Here is a 21,535-nt window from a genome sequence, read left to right as displayed (position 1 = left end):
TATTGACAAACTTAAACAAAACAAAATACTCAGGACTATACTTCATCAAAAACCATGAACATAACCAAATGTACGTAGACAAAAACGGGCAATGAACTGAACAAACACAGGGTTAAACACAAATGCAAACTAATCAACAAAATGAACCTCGGGTGCAAATCATAATCAAATCAATGAGAATCCATAGATACAACCTCAAAAAGATTCCATATGGACCAGGCCCCACGGTTTGGCACGCATGTGATTCGTGGATTAGTTGCAAAGTTTATCCATCATAGAGTCAGCAGCTTGTACTCTATTTGTCATTTTTTCAAATGTCAATTTTATGTCGAAATTGAGGTTTTCACAAAAACGTGTTCATTAAGCCCCTCTCTAGTGATCCCAGTGCTCCAAATAGCAATTAAACATCTAAAAGTACCTTTATTTGTACGTTTTCTGAGAGGAGTTTCTTTCCTTTGAACATAAAAAAATTTTTTTCTCTGCTCGCTTTTGGACGACTGGCGCTTCCCAGTTTGAAATCGTTGTAAAGTGCAGCATTCCAATTTTGTGAATATTCATAGCGAATTCTTGATGGCATGAGTCTGAACCAATGAAATGTGATTTTCAAACTGATGTAAATGCTGATGTAAACAATTTGATCATACTCGCGCTTACTGACAGATCCGAAGTGCGCGCACAAAGACGCCTCAGACAGCGTGCGATCCCGATATATACAGAATTACAGTATTTCAAAAAATCTGTTTTGGTTTGTGCCAAATTTGGTGGTATTACCAGGGGTTTTAAGGTATTTGCTCATTTGCTCATTGCGACTCATTTTGCCAGCATGGGACACATTTATTTAGAAAGCTGACACCTGGGAGTTTACAGTTCAAGACTCAGAATTACTCAGACTGTTATTAATATGGAGTTATATAAGCTCAAAAATAAAAATAAAAAATATTATATAAATATAACATTTAAATTACGGCTGTCACGATAACAGATTTGTCACACCACGGTTATCGTGGCCAAAAGAATTCACAGTAACGATATATTGTGATATCTATAGAAACCTTGGAAAAAAAAGTTTTGTTTTTGTTTTTTTCATTGCATACAACAAATACAACAACTGAGCTCTCTAAAGAAATAACTAGGAGAGAGAAAATAAAAAAAAAAAAAACTGGCAAGGCATGCAGGCGCGTCTCTCTTATACAGTTTGTGAGCAGTTAAAATTGCAATAAACAAGTATACGTTGTGAACAAATAATTTGTAGAGAACTGAATCAGAATGCGCGAATGGAAAAATCAAGTGAGCCCAGAGCGGTTTGTGTTCAGATTGCATGTTTTTAGCAAACCGTACTGTAAAATGAAATCGAACCGTACTTAGACCACCTCCTGAGATGGTCTCGGTTTGGTTCGCTTTTAAGGGGTCTGAGATTGTTTGGAGTGTCCACATATGGGCCAAAAATCATGCAAACCGTGCTCAGACACCTGAAAAGGACCAAGTGTGAAAACACCCTAATGTCTGGCACGGAGAACTGCCCCATTAACGATTCTGTTGTTCTCTCTCAATGAATGTTAGCATCTTTGCCGGTATTAAACTTAATCTTCATTATTCTTTTATCATTATTCTTTTGTTTTTATTCAGCCATTATTAGCCTTTATTCTGACATTGCTTGCCCATCCACACTGCTTTCATCCTAGATTTGTTAATCCACCTATCACCTGAAGTCTTTCAAAAAAAAAAAAAAAAAAAAAAAAAAAAAAAGCATATTCTTGTGATGTAAATTCTTTTAACAAAACAGATCGTGAAATAGATATAGCTCCTGGAGCAGCAGGTGCATAAGAGCTACAATTAGCATCAAGATACATAACACAATTTAAAAGATTAATATTACACATTTACTCAAAATTCACTTTAAAGTGTTTGTAATAACTTCTGATTGCGATCTAATATAGATTTTGATCATATCATTTTGTTGAAATATGTTATATTTAGCATTTTACATGGAGCTCGCTACACTTGTTTAGCATGTATGCTGTAGACATTCTTTACTCATATGAAAATACCCCAAATAGCATGAAAATCACACAAAAAATCATATACTATCGTAATAGTGTTTATTTTCTTAATTTTTGACATGTAGAAGCATTTCTTTGGCTTTGTTTTTCACTGAGCTGCGAAGCAAGAAGTTTGCACAGGATGTGGTCATGCAGAAGGCAGGAATTATGCCACGTAAGATGATTGACAGCCCTAGACAAAATCAGCACTCACTGAGTCATATAACTCACATGCAAAACCCGAAACAGAACAGACAGATATCGCTCTGTACCCTGTTTTAGATCTTCAGATTGCATAATTCAGTGTGAAATGAATAGAAATTATATTCTGTATGACAAAATATTTTGCAAACGTGAGAATAAATCAATATAAATATAAATCATTTCCCCAAAGATGTGCACTTTTGGACTAAAAGGCGCTGTTCAGTAGAGCTGTGTGAACACAAATAAACCGCAGCAGAGATGACTCGTTTTATCATAAAACATGGTCTATTATCGAAACTGGAGCCTTTAATCTTTCTAATGATACACGTTTTGTCCATATGACATTAAGAACGTGATTTCGAGGTATTGTACTATAAACATTACAAGAGATTAAAACGCACTTCAATATATTTTAAATATATTCTACATTTGTTGTAGGTGTTGCTATGGTGACATCAGTCAGAATGGCTCCTCCTCTTCTGATCATTCTCCTCGTGATTCATGGTTAGTCAGTGAACACTTTAAAAAAACACTCAAGTGATTTTGCATACCACATTTTTATGCAAAAGCTGCTGCTACATTGTTTAATATGAACTTGTGTTTCAGGGGTTTCTAGTGGTGATTGGGGTGTGAGTTACAGTCCTTCACACATCTGTGCACTAAATGACTCATCAGTGATAATGAGCTGCACTTATACATACCCTACTGGATATCAGATCATGAGAGTCTTCTGGACCAAAGGCACTGTAAAAAAGGGCCAAGAGCGAACAGATCTGTCTGAGGACCCTGAATACAGACAGAGGCTTCAGTATCTGGGAGATAAACAGCAGAACTGCACTATGAGACTGAGTCATGTGAAGGATTCACAGAAGTACTATTTCAGATTCATCACTGATAAGGACAAAGCGATGGGCATGACTGGAGTGACTCTTACTGTCACAGGTGACATTCATGATGTTTCTCTCTTCTTCTGTGCATTATGTTGAATAATAATCAGTGTATGACAGCAGCACTAGATATAATGTGTGTGTTGTGTTCAGATCTTCAGGTGGAGTCTCCTGAGAGAGTGACAGAGGGAGATTCAGTCCGTCTGACATGTAAAAGCAGCTGCACTCTGACTGACAGAGCAACATTCATCTGGTACAGAAACTCACAGCCATTAACTGAGAGAAGAGACAGAAACAATGAACTCCTGCTGCAGTCAGTCAGAAGAGAGGATGCAGGCAGATATAGCTGTGCTGTACACGGACACAATCACACCTCTCCTGCTGTTCAGCTCAATGTCATGTGTGAGTATGAATTTAAGGACTTTTTTTTTTTTTTTTGAAAAGCAACTGTTTAAAACATCTGTGATAAATGGTCATTAAGTTTTGTGGGAGCTCTTGGCAACTGGCCTTTGGCAAAAATCATGTCTGAAGAAAAAACAACAACAACAAAGATTCAGATCATATGTCTCTAGGCCATGCACACACTGCAGATAAATTTGGTTGTCACTTCACCTTTTAGTGCTTAATCCTGTTCTGTAAAAAAAAAAAAAAAAAAGTCTAAATTTAATATTTAAGTATTTGAATTGCATACAAAATTTCCATCCATTTGAATTACATAGTTTTAACATAAATTAATAAATCGAATGTAATTCATTTTTGTCAGTCATACATAAATGAAACAAATATATGTAACATAAGCTGCAGTCTTTAGCATCCTTATTAGCAACAACATTGTGTGGAACAGTCACATATGAATAAACACTGAATGTACCGTAAATAATTCTACATGACACCTGTAGCCTGTTGCATGAAGCTAGCTGTACAACCTCTGAGTTTCAGAGTAGGTTTGGATTTGACAAATCCAGATAAATCCAAACTGGTTTAGATCAGGATCAACAGGCTCACAAAGGTCTGTATAAACGTTCTCTGTCAACTCAGGTTTAATCCAGAGTTTTGCGATTAACTCTGAAGTCACATGGAACATGGAGAACGTTCGTTTGATTCACTTCTCGCGAGAGAGCTGCACAGTTCACTTCTCTTCTGAAGATTAAAAGATCATTATGAAAAATATCATGGAATTAAACGCATTTACAAAGAAGGAATAAACACAGCTGCAGTGAAAGTTTGAGAAGGCTAATGAATGTAAATATATGACTATATCAATGCATGTGAATCAAAGAAATATGCCTAATAATTTATATAGCTTCACAAAGAGCTCAAAAGAATACATGTAAGCTTAACCTGTTTTAAAGCTTTATATATTAATGCATGTATTATATGTATTTTCATTTCAAAGCAAAGTTTAATATTGTCAGTTAATATCATAATTATATGAATATGTCATATGAATTAGACAATTATAATTTATTTGATGTAAATATAATAAATAATTAACAGCAAAAGATGAGCAATTTTGTCTCTAAAATTTTTTCACTATAAACTGATTTAATTAGGAGTGAGAGATGCAGGGGGAGTGGCTTTATTATTGCATCAGATTCAAGTAAGAGTTCTCTGCAGAACGAAAGTGGGCGTTTCTGAATTTGTGGGTGTTTATAAATCAAGCAATGAAAATGATTCCCTTCACCCGACCCCACCCCTAAACCCTACCCACACTCTGACGTGGGCAAATCAGGTAACGCTCTCAAAAACGCCCCTCTGTTTATGGCCTCGCCCACTGATCTGGTAACTCCTATTACTGTCCTGCAGAGACCTGTACTTGTCAGATACAGGTCACTACTCACACCTGATTAGTCGAGTTTTGGTCTGCTATCTCTAAACCAGGATAAAACCTGCTCCAGAGCAGGTTAGCCGTGTAGGGTAAGTTACCATAGCAATGAAATTCGCTAAAAACCAATCCACTTTCATGAGCCCGAAAATCTAGTGTTTACTCAGACTAATCTTGAACTTACCTGGGTAGAAACTGAAACTGGCTTTGTGCAACAGGTCACTGTAGTTCCTCCAGTGAACCTTTCAATCTCCATTAGTCTGTCTGGTGAAATAGTGTCAGGAGATTCAGTGACTGAGATTCAGAGCTGCAGCAGTGATTCAAACGCACCTGTAGAAATCAGATGGGTTAAAGAGACAAAACTTCTGATATCTGGACAAACATACATGATATTAAAGATCAGCTCTGATCACAGTGAAAAATACATAGTGCAAGTCCAAAAATAAAGAAAATGGTAACTAACAAATTAATGGATCACATTCGCAAAACATGAATACACATTTTCTTTTTGTCTGTGTTAGACGCTCCCAGGAGCGTCTCGGTGTCCATCAGTCCATCTGGTGAAATAGTGTCAGGAGATTCAGTGACTCTGATCTGCAGCAGTGATTCAAACCCTCCTGCTCTGAACTTCAACTGGTTTAAAGGAGGAATGTTTGTAGGATCTGGAAGAATCTACAACATCTCAAAGATCAGCTCTGATGACAGTGAAGGATACAAGTGCAAGTCCATCAATGAACATGGAGAGAAATACTCTGATGCTGTGACTTTAAACATCATGTGTGAGTTAATGATGATCCAGTAACTGTGGTAACCATCAAATTAATGGATTTACAGTAGCAAAACATTAAAATACACTTTCTTTTGTCTATTATAGACCCACCCAGGAATGTCTCAGTCTCCATCATTCAGTCTGGTCAGATTTGGGCGAGAGATTCAGTGACTCTGATCTGCAGCAGTGATTCAAACCCTCCTGCTCTGAACTTCAGATGGTTTAAGGAGAATGAAAGCTCAGCTGTTGGATCTGGACAGAGTTTCAGTGCACTACAGAGTGGACGCTTCTACTGTCAGGCTCACAATCAACATGGATCTCAGAGATCAGACGCTGTAACTGTGACTGTTAAAGGTAGAGCAGCTCATATACTTACTTTACTCTTTCTAAAGTGAAGAAAATTAGTCTGTTCAGATGTTTTACTCTTTTGTCTCAGTTGTAGGACGTCTGGTGATATTATACATATCCATTGGAGTGATTTGTGGAGCTGCAGTAATCATTACGACGTTACTGATTTGGTAAGAAATATGAAATATTATATTGTAGATATTTAACTGCAATGTGGTTCCCTTTCGAAAGGGAATTTGCGCTGTGTCCCCTAGGGGTTGCTATGGGGAATGCCTCCGGCTTGCCAGGTGTCTGAAGCATGAGTTTAAACACGACAATGAACTTGACATTGGCAGGCAGCAGCCTATGACGTCATTACATTTTAGTTGTGAATGCGCTGACTCAACGTAGTTTATTGAGTAGTAGGCTCTCTGTGAGACTCCTTGGTAACTATTTTGTTTTAACGGGTGGGTTTTGGATGTTGCTAGGCCAATATTTGAGGCCTCCGTTTGTAGAGCTCCACCTACTGGTGATGCTGAGTTGTTAGGCTTTTTAGCCTCCTTAGCCGTTACTTTAGGAAGCGCATTATGCCCCTGCTTTTTCAAGTCAAGTCAAGGTTCTCTTTGAGCCTCCTTGGCTACTGCATTAATAGAATCTGCTAACAGCAGCATCATGCTTTATTGAAAGCAATGTTTTTTGGCGTCGCTATGCCTTCTCTCACTAGGGTGATATTTTTCTGAGGTCTTCGCTCCCCCAGAGCTCCGTTTGGATATTGAGTGCAAGTTGTAGGCTCTCTGTGAGCCTCCTTGCTAGACATCCTGAGTGTGGGGCGTTGTTAGGCCTCCTCTCGATTAGAGAGTTGTTATGCTGAGGTCTCCACTCCTAGAGCTTGGCTATGATTTGATAAGTTGTTAGGCTCTCTGTGAGCCTCCTTGGCTAATATGGCCATCGTCAGGCCTCCACTCTCTAGAGCTCTGCCAGGATAAGAAGTTGTGGGTTGCAGGCTCTCTGTGAGCCTCCTTGCAAGATATCATGAGTGTGGAATGTTGTTAGGCCTCCTCTCAATAAGAGAGTTGTTATGCTGAGGCCTCCGCTCCTAGAGTTCGACTATTATTTGCTAAGTCATGAGAGTTACCTTTATTGAGACCTCTGCTCTCTAGAGCTCCACTTGGATATCAGTTGCGGGTTGCAGGCTCTCTGTGAGCCTCCTTGCAAGTTTTCCTGAGTGTGGAATGTTGTTAGGCCTCCTCTCAATAGGAGAGTCATTATGCTGAGGCCTCCGCTCCTAGAGCTTGGCTTTTATTGTTAAGTTCCCAGGCTCTCTGTGAGCCTCCTTGGCTAATATGAGCATTGTCAGGTCTCCACTCATTTTGAGAGTTGCCTTTTCCGAGGCCTCCCTTCTCTAGAGCACCGCTAGATATTAGTTGCGGGTTGCAGGCTCTCTCTTTTGCAGTTCACACTTGCTTAATCTGATCGGATTTCAATCAGATATGCACAAAAATTGGATTTGGATTGACAGTCTGAACATAGGCTTAATATCGTTGTTTATCTTCAATTTATTTAATCTAAGGCTGTGGCTGAAGTCAGTTGTAGTTCTTGTGTTTCTCTTTTCTTCAGTGATTCTGCTTGTTAACAGCAGGTGTTCATCACTAATGCACAATTATCACTCGATTAATTAATTATCTCAGTAACTCCACTCTTGCATGGTCTTGTTTTGGTCTTGGAGGACTGGTCTTCACTACACCTCAGAGATTAACGCAAAGATGTGTAAATGCATAATAATAACACATTATGGGTGTTCTTGGCTACACAGATTGTGTTGGATGCTGTGAACAAATACACAGGTTGTGTTAATTTTAAAACTAAACATAACTATGTGTAAAGCAACTGAATACTTCCAACACTGTTTTATTTAATATTGACACAAAATGTGTAAACTAGAGTGCTACACATAATGTGTACTTGTTTTTTTACACATTTCTTCCAGGAGTGTAGCTATCCTGAAGACCCTGATTTGCTTGGTCAGGTGTTTTCCCATCCCTCTTCTATAAGAATGTAACATGTTCATTGTTTTCAAGGAGAAGCAGAATGAAAAAGAGAATGGAGTCTCAGGTGAGAAAAAATAGTTTGGTTATCAATAGTTTAATGATCTGGTAAATGGACTATGAAAAGTCTGAATGTAGTTGTTGCATTATATATTTTGTGTTGTCTATAATCATTAGTTATTTGTCTATTCTGTTTTTTCTTTAATGGCAAAGATGAATCAGTCCAGACCTCATGATAGACGCAAAGCTTGCAATGTTGAATTGAGTGAACCTGTGTATATGAATGTAACGGTAAGTTATTGTTAACAGTAACAGTAAGTTATCATCTGTTGCTGAGGACACTAATATAGTTATTGTTACAGTTATCATCCATTTCTTTCTTTCTTTCAGCTTGACATGAAGATGCCATAGTATTTGAAATGCATGGCAAAATATGCCTACCTTTGGGTGGAGCCCTGAATGATTGACAGATCATTTTATACAAAGTGACTTAAATGATAAACACCGTAACCAATTTGTCAAAAGAGCCAGCAATATTTGCTGTGCACAATGCTAAGTTTAAATTGTAAGCTACATTAATGCAAGCTTGTACAAAAGTGAAATGCTGAAAATATGATATAGAACAATATTTTTTTTTAAGCACTTGCAAAGGTGTCTTCAGCATGATGTTTTACTGAAGTGATGTGAGGATTATTTGATTCAAGGACTGAGGGAAATGGGGGAGGAAAAGTATCATGAATTTATGCAAAGTGTCTAATCACTGAAGTGTGTTTTTTTATTTACATTTTGTTTTTAATTACTTCATTTACATGTGTTATGGTGTTTCAACCTTTAGTATCAATGTTAATGTTTTCAAGGCATATAATAAAGCTCTATTATGGGAATAGTCTACTGTCCTTCAATACTGCCAATCAACATAAACAATAATAAACAGCAATACGTTTAGAATTTGCTAGACACACACACACTGTACTGTACTAAACAACACTGATAACCCACAGTTCTTTACACTAGTTAATTTTGTATGAAAACAATATAAATATTATGAGTCTTTCCCTGAAGATGTCATACTTTTCGTGGTCTTTGCACCACATGTGGTGCACAGTGGTATGCCTAATTTTTCTCTTTTTAAGATGAATGTGGATCTGTGATTTTAAATGCCAAGCTCCAAAAAGCTTCATAAAACACTCCATAAGACTGGTAAGTAACATTAAAAGTATTTTGAAGCCATACAGGTTTGTTAAAGGATTACTGACTGATAATCTTGAGATAATCTGGCACTGTTACTCTCAAAATCATTTGTAGTTGAGTTTTTAAATGTTTTTTTCTCCCTGTACATTCTTACATCGCAAACATCCTAAATATGTAAATGGTTATATATTTAAAGTTGGGAATGCCCATCATGTCCATCAACTGTCCAGAGCATCGCTGCCCCTGGCCATCAGGCAGTCCTTATTATCGAACCCTGTAGTTACTAACCTAAAAGTAAAAGAGATTTGTGGTTGCTTCTCAAGCAGAGGCTGCATCCTAGTAAGGATGAACATCATCAAGAACTGCTGAAGGCAGTCTCAATTTGAAGGATCCTTGGAAGACAGCCTTCCTTTCACGTCCTTCATTAAACGACTTTGCATCAAGTGTATCATTCATGTCCTTCAATCACCCAAAGTCCAATTCTCGAAAAAAAAGCTGACTGCGTTTACACGGTGCAAGATGTGAGGGAGAGAAGCTGACTACTCAGCATACATGGAAAAATTATAATTTAATAGAGAACTGTATTTCCCCAGTTGCATTCCCCAGAGCGTTGTTAGTGTCCTCTTTGCTCTGCAATGTTTTTTTACACCATGAGAAAATGGACTTGTGGTGTGAGAGTCTCACGATGAATGCCTGAGAGTTTGCAGCCCTGATTTAAGTCAATATACACAATACAATATAAAATAAATAAATATAACACTTAATTCCTATGCAAGCTGTCATGCTAGTAAAAAGTTAGAGAATTTGCACTGTTCTGTAGCATTTTAACTGTCATTGTTTCCAAGTTCCCCAAGAGTTTGAAGTGGAAGCTGGTCAATAAAAGACATCAAGAAATAAAATGCACACTTCGCTTCACAATTTCATGAAAAATGTCAATGCTTAATATTTCCTTCACAATTATGTACATACAGAAATATATCTTAATGACTTCTGTATATTGCTTATCCTGTGTGAAACAACTGTGCTAAAGTCCGAAGTAACAGTTAATTTATGCACATATATCCTAATTTATGTACATATGTTTAATTATTATCACTTTTGACCATTAGGTGGTGCTGTTACCAAATTGATGTTGTGAGGTCACTGTGAGGAGATGCAGAGTTACAGCCTCAGAATCAGATGATCACGATGATCTGAGCCACTTTTGGTGAAAATTGGACCAACGGTCTAGGAGTTCAAAAAAGTAGGTTTTTGAAGAAATTAAAAATGGCAGAATGCAATTTTGACTATGGCATAGTTTGTATCATTGTTTTCAGTATGACTCAATGAGTCTATCAAGACTATTTTCATTTAAACAGGCAATCAAAACTCACAAGCTTTTAGCTTTTTTTTTTAAATTTCATTTTAAATTGTTCCAATTTTTTTCAAGTACCTTCAGGGCATACAAAAATGTAAAATGGCAGAAGGCAAAATGGTCGATATGTGAAAATTGGGTATCATTCGAATCGGTATGCTGCACATTTTATGATTTTTGGGCCATTCAGAAGCTATAAGCAAAAATAATATTTTTTTCATATCTCCTGACCAGTAGGTGGCGCTGTGCTGAAATAATGCATGTAGCCTCAGGTCATGCTTGTGATGACATGTACCAAGATTGGTCTCAGTATTGCAGAGATATAGCCTTGCATCCAATTTGGTGTGCTCTTCATCAAATTCATTCTTGAGTTTTTGGAAAATGGTTAGGTTTATCTAAAAGTTCTTAATAACTTTTTGCCAGCATGGTCTGAAGATGACGTGAGCCAATTTTGGCGATGACCCATCAAGGACGAGTTTGAAAAAGTAGGTTTTAGTAAAATTCAAAATGGCGGAAAAATTTTAATGACGGAAAATTACCTCATACGATTGATTATCAAACATCACATTAACATGGAGAGAAATTTAAGACTTAATTTACACATAATTTACATACTTATTTAATTTGTAAATATTTGTAAATACATATGTCCTTTACATTTTATTATATAAAGGACATTTTAATAATCTAAAGAACCCTTTTCCACTATTAAAAAGTTTTTTTTTTTTTTTTTTGTTAAAGGTGTTAAAGGTTCTTCATGTAACCACCAATGCCAATAAAGAACCTTTATTTTTAAAAGGAAAAACTCACCATCTGTTGAGATTTCCAGTGTAGCTTTGTTTGAATACTCCTTCAGTCTGTTCAGTGAATCTGGTTTCCACAGACACATGAAACACATCAGATCAAAACAAAAGAGAAACAAATAAAGGAGGTTTTAAAGTGTTCAGGATTGAGTCAAACAGCTCCCTCTAGTGTTCAGATGATGTTCAGCACCACGGACAGCAACAGAGATTCATCACAAGCAAACAAACACAGTCTGTCCAGATCAGCTCCTGGAATTACACTTCAGAAAAGCCTTATGCTAAATAACCGACGTTCAAGAGCCATGTATGAAACTGAGTCATATTACATAAATCAACAAATCATAAATAGTTTATCTGGACAGACATGAGCTGCTGAGTTTGTTAGAACAAGAACATTAGTTACTGTAGTGGATTTTAATGCAATGTGTTTCCTTCTAAATGTTTGAACCTTTTGTAATAGTTTTGTCTGAGTCCCTCAGTTGTCCTCAGTGTGAAAAGACGGATCTTAAAATCATACAGTCACTTCTGGAAAGGGTTCAAATATGCAAAACACACTGAAAAAAATTGAAGAATCTGCAGGACCTGAAGGATTTTTCTGAAGAAGGTTGGGCAGTTTAACTGCTCAGGACATTTTTAGGGTAATCAAAATGGGGTTGTGGGTAATTGTGGAGTAGCACTAAACAGTTTTAGAGGGATCAGTTGGGTTTGTGGAAAGAGTGAATCACTGTGCATGACACAAGTCCAATGATGATCAGAAACAGGAGATCAAAACATCTGAAACACATTTGAGCTCTTATTGTATCTGCAGTTGTTCTGAACTTCCTGTTGACTAATAAAGTCTTAATGCTAACATTTGCACTTTAACATGGCTTGTGCACTAAATTGATTAAAATAATAGTTCTTCCTCAGTATCTTTTTTTTTTATTTATTTTTTTTATCAAATATCTACACATTTTAGCTCAAGCTGAATAACAACACTAATGTCTTCAGTAAAACTGCTTATAGCTGTATTGAACTAATGAATGAACTTTATTATTGAACTGAATCAACACTGACTCTAGCTGAATAATGACACTATTGTCTTTTTAGAGCTATTTTACAGAATTTGAATTTGTCTCATATTCGATGAAGTTTGCATCATTGATTCTGTTATTTTTCTGTTTATTACTGTGAAGCTGTTTTGAAATGATCTCTACTGTATAAAGGGCTTTATAAATAAAAAGAGAGAATTGACATTCTTAATTCAAGATTCATTTACTTCTATGCAAAATGACAAATTAAGCAAGCAAGAGCAAATATCAGCCAATAGCCTCAGAAAATGTAATTTGTGTGCCAAATTACCTGGAAATCCTGTCACGCTGATGGAGCTCACGACACCAAAAACAGATCAAAATAAAATGTATTAATAATTTCCTTATGATGCTTAAAAGAGACCAACATCTGAACTGCTTTCCTCAGATTCTTACCAGGAATCATCATCAGAGTGAAAGTCAAGATGATCTTCATTCTTCTCTCTTATTAAATGATCTGCTGTTATCAGTAGATTCAGTTTTGCTGAAGCTCTCGGTTTGTTTCAGGTGGATTCTGGTTGTGTTTTTGTTATAATTATGATGAGATGCAAACTTCCACATCTTTTGTCTTCTGCCGCTCCGTGTCACAGGTTCAGACTTGAAACATCAACAAAAAAAGAGCAAAATTTACAGAAGAAATCAGAACTGTTGACATATAAAGAGTTTTGTTGATGAAGACAAGCTTATTTCTCATACTGTGTGCTTCATGCGTCATTTGTCATTAGTTACAGTAGTAACTGAACACACTTCTCACAGTTTCACTTTACTCCCCGTCTCCCGTATTCAAAGCAAAGCCTCAATTTCCACATCCTCTATTCATGGATTAATTCAGTTCTGCAGAAACTACAGAAACACACTCACACTTTACAGCATGCATGATCATTCACTTCATGTTTAAGTCAAGGAATAGAGTTAAATTTACATATATTTCATTTATTCAATAGGAAGACACAGAGAAAATACATAAATATAATGAAACACACCAGCAATGTATCATAAAAAAGCCAAAAACCACTAAAGCAGAAGTGAAACTGTCGAACGGAATTTTCCCTTAAAAATCACAATATTAATATTCATTAATAATATATATCATAATTGTCATAAACTGAAAGTTCATCTTTATTATGACTTGAATCCAGATCTTGTTTTACACAGATGAGCCCTTTATCAAGCTGTGAAGCTCTTTTGTGTTGTTTATGTCTCTCTGTCATTTAAGTCACAACACTTCATTGTGTGTCACTCCAGTGTAAACCAGCTGCCATAAACATACTGTTTAATTATAATTTATATTATATAATTTAAGCTATATCCCTGTAAACCCATATGATAAAATGCAACATTGTCTGTATTTCACATAAATAAACAAATAACACATGTAATGTGCATAATATAACATACAACTTTTGCTACTGCTCATTGTGTAACAAACAATATAATAGTAAAAGAATGAATGTATTAAATTTACTATGGTGAAAAGCTAAAGAACGTAGATATGGATTGACTGTCTATATCTATTCCACAAATCAAGCATATGAGGACATTATGATTTCTCATTTAAAGCCTGATTTATCCAAAATTTGGGAATTTTTTTTTTTTTTTTTTTTTTTGGTCCCGTCACAAGGCATTGTGGGTTTAGATTCCACTCCATGAAGATAATGAGAGACACAAAGTAAAAATGTTGCAATGGTGCGATTGTGTAGATTGTCAATTCATCTGGTTTATGTTGATAGATCATTGATCATCTGGTTTATCTGCAGTGGAGTAAATCATTGGATCATCTGGTTTATCTGCAGTGGAGTCGATAATCTGATCAGCTGGTTTATCTAAAGTATAGTAGATAATCAGATCATCTGGTTTGTCTGCAGTGGAGTAGATCATTGGATAATCTGGACTTTCTACTGTAGTGTAGATGGTGGTGGTGTGTTTGTTCTTGCACTGCAGCTCACTGATTTCCTGATAATTATGGTCATTCCAGTCACTGTCCTGCAAAACAACTCATGTTATCTTCATTTAAACATCTCAACAGTATTTGTTATCACTAGCAGATATATGTTGAGTTTTGGATGCTGGTGAGCAGAAGAAAGACGTCCAGAGTCGGCAGCTCCAAACCAATGAGCAACAGGTATGTGCTTTCAGCAGCTCATAATCATAAGACCATCATCATCATCACTCACCTCTGAAGTGATTTCTGCTGTCAAATTCAAAGGCAAATGTGTGGTGGAGACTGTCAAAACATAAGAAGAATTAATATTCAAACAACATATGCTAGAAAGTGACATTAAGTAAACTTGTGTGCACATACTTAATCATATTTAGGAGATTTTGGTCCCAGAAGAAAGATAACAAAACCTCCTGTTTGAGACATCCATGATGTCCCAATGTGTAAAAACGATATTAAAATTAAACACTCTCATGGCTCTCATTTTTTTTTATTTTTGTCAAATTAGTGGAATTTGTATGATTTCATCTGTACATTTCTTATATATAGATTTACATTACATCTAAAACTAACGCATGAATCAAATTGTACAAATTCACGAGAAATTGCCACATCATAAAATAATGTTTTCTCATGAGATCTGGTTAAAAAAATAAAATACACTGAAAAAAAAAAAAATGTTGGATTTACTTAAAATATTCATGTACCATTTTTGCATCACGTTTTTTAAGTAAATTCAACTTGAAGTAATTATGTAAAATTAACAAGAAAACCTTTTTTTTTAATGTATACATAAATATATGAATATTCTTTACTTAGTTTACTTAGAAGACTTGAGTATCAGTAACTCAATTTTAAAAGTTGAGTACTAAGTTCAGTGAACTCAAAACTGTTTTCTTAACAAGCTTGTTCACATAAAACTGATTACCTTAAATTCCTCAAGCATGTTTTAAAAAAAGTCTTTAAAAAGTTCCCATAATGTATTTTATCAAAATTCAGAATGTTTGATCTGTTGAAAGAAAGTATTGTTGGTGAATACAGTCTATTAATAACATATTAACCACTTTTGGTCAGTGAGGAGGATTGATTCTCCTTTATGATGTTGAAAACTATGTCATCTGATCATTTTTGTTTCTGGCTTTATTTGCAACAAATTATGGGTAAACACTGTTACAAAAACCACAAACTGACATAAAAAGCAAAGAGTCAAACTGGCCAACTAAAATAAAACACTGATCACCATAATGGCGACCAAACATTTTCATCTAAACCTCTATTAATTCTCAAAAAGAACCTCTGAGATCTTGAGAGATTTAATGTCTTCTTTTATTTGCAGTTGATTTCAGGCTGTGTGATTTTTAGTCAGTTGTAGTTATTGTGTTTCATTTTCTGAGAGTTCAAGCATCACATTGTAACATTGATTCAATGCCACTATCATTGATTTTTGGATGAACATTTTTTCAACATTAATTGCAGGTGCAAAAGTTAATTGGGTGTGCAATGCGGTTAACATTGACACAGTAACATTGATTTAACATTGTTTCGATGGTTGCTTGCTATCTGGGTATGGCATATGCCCATTTAGATTCTCTAAGTAAATGTGTGTGTGTGTGTGTGTGTGTGTGTGTGTGTGTGTGTGTGTGTGTGTGTGTATTTCATGTATCTAATTCTGACCTTGCTGTGAAAGTCCTGATTGTGTAACTCGTGGTGATTTCTTGCTTCTCTTCCTACACCACACCATCAGTGCCATGAGGAAGATGATCACCATGATGACTAATCCAGCACTGACGTATACGACAGACCCTGAATATGAGACGTGACCTGTAACACACATTTAATGTCCTTTAAACTATAAATATAAATATATAGATGGTCTGTTATATATATTATCTGATGGATGACAGGCAGGGGCTGACTGGGACAAAAATTCAGCCCTGGCACTGTAGCCACACCAGCCCACATTACCACATCCACGGACACGTGCATTCCCAGGTGAAAAAAGTACACTTCTATAATGTACTTAAAGTGCTCTATTTTCACACACTAATTTTGTACTTTAATATACTAAAAAAATCTTCTTTAGTACTTATTAAGATAATGTTAAGAACATCTTAGTGTACACAATTGTGCTATTTTGAGACACCAGTTACCACTTGTAGTACACTTGAACCCATAGGTATACTAAAAATACAGAGATAGTATGTTAAAAGCTCATTTTAGTTCTAATTCATGGTGTCTCAAAATAGCACAGTTGAGTACACTTAGATATTTTTAAGATTATCTTAATAAGTACTAAAGATTTTTATTAAAAAATACTATGGAAGTACAAAATTAAGAACAATCTTTTAAGTACAAAATTAGTGCGCGAAAAGAGAGCACTTTAACTACATTATGGAAGTGTACTTTTTTTCACCTGGGTTGCTATACGTTTTTGACATGTTTTTGATTATATTGCAAGTAGCATACAGCAGTCTGTTTACCCTAAATCCCACCTTATCTGCTGATGTTTCAGTCATGTAATTCAGTAACAGGCTAGCTAACACTTGTAACCAATTATCTCGAAGCAATGACATTTTTAAATATATGGGGGTTGTACGCTTACAACTGTTTAATAAAAAAACAAAAAATAAAAAAACACTGGAGCAGTAGCGTGAATTGCATGAAAATGACTTGAGCTAGCTGTATTTTCTGTTTTTTCTTACCTCTACGGCACTGTCCTCCACTGCAGCAGCCGAATTTAAACCCTTTGACAAGAGTTCGGTTAATTTTAGGCATTTGGCAGCGTCGGACTTAAGATAGGCCTACTTTTTTGCTTTCTCGAACCTTTTCTCCACCGCCTTTCCTTTTTTTCTAACTTTTACTGACAATTTGCTCGTGTTGCGCTCTCTCTCTCTGATGATGTGCTTGATTTTGACTGAGTTTGATTGACAGGCGATCTAACAATCATAACACCGTATCCACATTTATGTCCGACAAAGCTAGATTAATTGAATTTGAAAAATGTGTAGTGTCACAGGCTGCTTGAACTGAGGCGCTACAGCAATCTGTCAAGACACATTAAAGAGCCACAATATTTATTGTTTAAATTTCTCTTGTCTGTTGACGCATTGTCAGTGTCCTCTTTGCTCCAATGTATTTTTCACTTTGACAGAGCATCGTGTGTGGCGTGAGAGCGCCATGGCTTGTTGGACATACATAGCAACAGTAACTAAAGTGGGCGGGGCGGTCGGCCCATCACGGGACCGGGCCGGCCGGTGCCGACTGGGCTGGCCATTTCTTAACATTTATTATTATTAAATTATTATAACCATAGTGAAATCGTGCTAGCAATAAAAACCCGTCCTATGCACTGTCGGCCTGTAAAAACTATTTATTTATATATATTAAAAATAAAACTGACCGCCCATGATGACAGAAAAGATCAACTTAAAGTCAATGATTCTAATACACTGACACTGAATTCAATCAAAAATACATATAAATTTGTTATAATTATTATTGTTATATAATCATTTGTTCTGCTGCCTTGTGTAGAGCTGCTTTATAGCTGAAAATGAAGTAATTTTATAATTGATTAACTTTGCAACAATGAAACTGTTTTTTCCCTGTTTATTACTGTGAAGCTGCTTTGAAATAATATTGTGACCTTATTTTATTTAATGACCAATTGGTCTGTTCCCTTGTAGTTACTTTCTACTGAAGCTCCACTTCTAATAAATATAATCACTTACCCTGTTTAACCTGCAACATTATCTCTGAATATACATCAGTAAAAGACAAAGTCCTCTTCACAGCACACCAGTATTTGCCTTCATCCTCTGTTCTCAGATCAGTGATGGTGACGGTGAAAACTCTGTTCGTCGTGTCGTCAGTCAGAGAGAATCTCTCGTCTTTAGCTGCAGATCCTGATTTAACCATGATGTCTTTATTTCCAAAGCTACACTTGCCTTTACAAAAATACTTTGAATTTGATTCATATCCAGATTCATATGAGCATCTGATCTCAACTCTCTCTCCACTGTATCCTGTAACTGTATCTGCATCTCCTACAACAACAGCTGAAACAGAAATGATTATATAGATCATGTGATAACAGAGTAAAAACAAGAGAACATGTCAAACTGTGTGTAAAAGAGCTCAGAGTCTCAAACTCACCTGTACAGATGCTGGAAAACAGCAGCAGAATGTCCCACATGATGAACTTTGACAAGCGTTTCACTTAAATGAAAGACCAAATTCTGTGTGACCAACGCTATGGTTTTCCCCTTCCTTAGTGTGTAAACAACTTAGCGTCAGCAGCTGATATTAACATTTCCTTCCTTTTTTGTATCTCTGACCACATCAGCTCTACAGGACATCTTAAAAGAGCACATTTAATCTGACAAACTGAACATGCTTTTCTTTTGTGTTTTAATCCCGTTCTTACTTTCACTACTTCATTTTAAACTGTCCTGTGGTGGACAAATTATTTTTAAAAGTACAAATAAGCTATTCCATGTAATCTTTAAATCTTTTTTTTAATGAGCAAACTGCTATTCTTTATATGAAGTATAAAACATCACAGCACTGGACCGGTCAAGTATTGTCACGAATCTAAGGATGGCAAGTTTGAAATTTGCTCAAAACTGAACATTCACCTGAGAATGAAGTCACTTGTCAAGTAAACAAAGAGTTTGAGAGTGCAATTCAAGTGAACAAGGCCATACATTGACAGTGAAAGTTTATGAGAGTGTTTTTGTGAGTTCACAGTCTCTTCGCAGCTGATTTCAGTCAAATTGGGTCATCTAGATGGAGTGTCAAAGCTGTGTCGTATTTGACATCACCCATAGTGGGCACTATGTCATGAAGGTATTTTTGACACACATGTGTATTAGGGGTTGAATGACCTGATTTTTTGAAGTAGACTTTTCTGCGATTAATGTTGAGTAGATGTTCACTAATTGCTAATGACACCATTAATAAAAACAGGAGAGATGGGAATGCTTTGCAACATGCCACAATTTTAAACTAGAGGCTAAAGTTTGTGAACAAACTCTGATATTGTCTTGAGAAGCCTGAACCTTGTTGTGCTCAGCTGCAGCAAATGTCAGAATGCTGGACACAAGGATATTGCTCCTACATAACAGCTTATTTTTATCAGTTCTTTTGCCTATGGGTTGTTATATTTCTTTCAGATTTATGCTCGTTCTAAATCAGATAAAGTAGATTAAGTTTATTTGAATGCATTAGTGAGAGAGTGATTGTGTGTGTAAATTAATCCTGTATGTCTGTGCAGCGTCTCTCTACTAATAGTGAACCTGTGGGTTTTAGTCACTTTAGTCACTTTCTAGTCACTTTAGATACAAACAGATATCAATACATGCTAGAACTTTTCAGTTTTAAGCTATTTAAAGCAAACTCTGATCACCATAACGGTGATCCAACCAAACTATTATTTTCAATAAAACTGAACCTCTGTTAATTCTCAATAATTCTTAACTGGTTAGTAATAAGTGAAGCTGGTAATGCTGTTTGTGAAGTTGTTTAATCCTCCTCTGCTGAGATCTTCAGAGATTTAAGTCTTTTTTCTTCAGTTGATTTAATCTAAGGCTATGTTATGATGCTATTTATGTCCTACGGAGCCCCTAAAGGGACGTGGTGGTGGGGAAAAAAATGGGATGGGAGGAAAAATTCTTTTTCAAATTTTTTGCGTTCCCTCACAAAGATATTTGCGTTCCCTCGCAAAACTTTTGCGTTCCCTCGCAAAGATATTTGCGTTCCCTTGCTGTGAGCTCGGACAAACACTTCCTCTTTAATGTCCCGCTGGCTGGCAGTAGTGTTTCAGTCAGCTCCATACGTTAATAATGCACACAAATAATGCGCGACTCATAGAGTTTGAACTTGTTGGACTCAAGTATAAAGAAATGCAATCAGTGCTTATGTCAAGCAGTTCAGTTGGCAATTTATTCACAGATTCGAGCTTCCCGGATCATCAACTTGTGAGGTAAACGTTGTTAAAACACAAATGCAGCTATTTCCAATCATAGTAACCTAGACAACGAGCTACAACAACCCAATTTTCTTCAAATGTGCTTTATAGCCTAATATATAAATTGGTCTCTAAGAGCAGGCGGCGGAGAGATGAGTCTGAAGGGACCGTCTGAAAAGTGCAAAACCCAAAACCCTTTTTCTCATTTTATATTATGAAAAATACTCAATAACTTCACTGTAACACATTGTACTATCACCAGATTTAGTGCATATATCACTGCTCTCCTGCTGGTTATAGGTACTACAACACTTAGTTTGGCTAGTAGCACATAAAGGCTTTCTTTACACAAATGATGTTGGTACACAGCTTACATACAACAGCTTTTGCATTATAATTGCTTACTGAATTTGACGGCATTACAATTTATTTAATATTTTTACTAATAACAGTGAAGTTATATTATTTAATAATTAATAATCATAAAAGTTATGCATTTTTTATCAAACTAAGTGTTCCAGTACAACCAGCAGGAGAGCAGTGATGTATGAACTGAATTTGGTGACAGTACAATGTGTTACAGTGAAGTTATTTAGTATTTTTCATAATATAAAATGAGCAAAAGGGTTTTGGGTTTTGCACTTTTCAGACGGTCCCTTCAGACTCGTCTCTCCGCCGCCTGCTCATTGAGACCAATTTATTATAAAGCACATTTGAGGAAAATTGGGTTGTTGTAGCTCGTTGTCTGGGTTACTGTGATTGGAAATAGCTGCATTTGTGTTTTAACAACGTTTAGCTCACGAGTTAACGATCTGGGAAGCTCGAATTGCCAACTTTACTGAACTGCTTGACTTAAGCACTGACTGCATTTCTTTATATTTGAGTCCAGCAAGTTCAAACTCTAAGAGCTGCGCATTATTTGTGTGCATTATTAACGTATGGAGCTGATTGAAACATTACTTCCAGCCAGCTGGACATTAGAGAGGAAGTGTTTGTCCGAGCTCACAGCAAGGGAACGATATTAGGCTCGTTTGAGATAAGCAAATTCTGCGCAGAACCGATCACCGGTGATCACCGCGAGATGCATGCCGGTTAGAAATGTGTCCGAGGGTGG

General features: G+C 36.2%; 3 protein-coding genes across 4 annotated transcripts in view; 1 reads left to right on the top strand and 2 right to left on the bottom strand.

The window, feature by feature from the left end:
- LOC127523958 (transcription initiation factor TFIID subunit 1-like) overlaps positions 1-21,535 on the bottom strand; it is an 86,268-nt gene that overhangs the window by 51,281 nt on the left and 13,452 nt on the right. The gene's annotated exons all lie outside the window — the stretch shown is intronic.
- The window catches only part of LOC127523967 (CMRF35-like molecule 5), a 67,819-nt gene that overhangs the window by 41,733 nt on the left and 4,551 nt on the right, over positions 1-21,535 (bottom strand). The window contains exons 1-5 of one of the 2 annotated variants that reach the window (XM_051915218.1): positions 18,609-18,718; positions 18,185-18,511; positions 16,128-16,274; positions 14,689-14,738; positions 13,432-14,497 (exon numbers count right to left, since the gene is read on the bottom strand). The exons of the other annotated variant lie outside the window; for it this stretch is intronic. Of the exons in view, the coding sequence (XP_051771178.1) occupies positions 14,246-14,497; positions 14,689-14,738; positions 16,128-16,274; positions 18,185-18,511; positions 18,609-18,648 (816 nt within the window). The 5' untranslated portion in view covers positions 18,649-18,718 and the 3' untranslated portion in view covers positions 13,432-14,245. Of the gene's footprint in view, positions 1-13,431; positions 14,498-14,688; positions 14,739-16,127; positions 16,275-18,184; positions 18,512-18,608; positions 18,719-21,535 lie in introns of those variants that run through there. 2 annotated transcript variants of the gene reach the window in all.
- On the top strand, positions 656-10,423 carry LOC127523953 (B-cell receptor CD22-like). Its single transcript, XM_051915185.1, has 9 exons — positions 656-2,747; positions 2,850-3,185; positions 3,284-3,532; positions 5,477-5,734; positions 5,830-6,078; positions 6,161-6,242; positions 8,130-8,163; positions 8,310-8,387; positions 8,487-10,423. Exons 1-9 carry the CDS (start codon positions 2,690-2,692, stop codon positions 8,505-8,507), a joined length of 1,365 nt encoding a protein of 454 aa, XP_051771145.1. The 5' UTR covers positions 656-2,689; the 3' UTR covers positions 8,508-10,423.

This window comes from Ctenopharyngodon idella, chromosome 12 (assembly GCF_019924925.1).
Source record: "Ctenopharyngodon idella isolate HZGC_01 chromosome 12, HZGC01, whole genome shotgun sequence".
Taxonomy (NCBI): Eukaryota; Metazoa; Chordata; class Actinopteri; order Cypriniformes; family Xenocyprididae; genus Ctenopharyngodon; species Ctenopharyngodon idella.
The sequence above is the reverse complement of the archived record's forward strand: the minus strand, read 5'-3'. Positions and strand labels throughout refer to the sequence as shown.

Excerpts from the sequence above, each read along its gene's own strand:
- LOC127523953 (XM_051915185.1), top strand. The coding sequence starts at position 2,690 with ATGGTGACATCAGTCAGAATGGCTCCTCCTCTTCTGATCATTCTCCTC. Across the intron at positions 2,748-2,849 it reads CATTCTCCTCGTGATTCATG|GGGTTTCTAGTGGTGATTGG; the intron begins GTTAGTCAGTGA and ends CTTGTGTTTCAG. Across the intron at positions 6,079-6,160 it reads TGTAACTGTGACTGTTAAAG|TTGTAGGACGTCTGGTGATA; the intron begins GTAGAGCAGCTC and ends CTTTTGTCTCAG.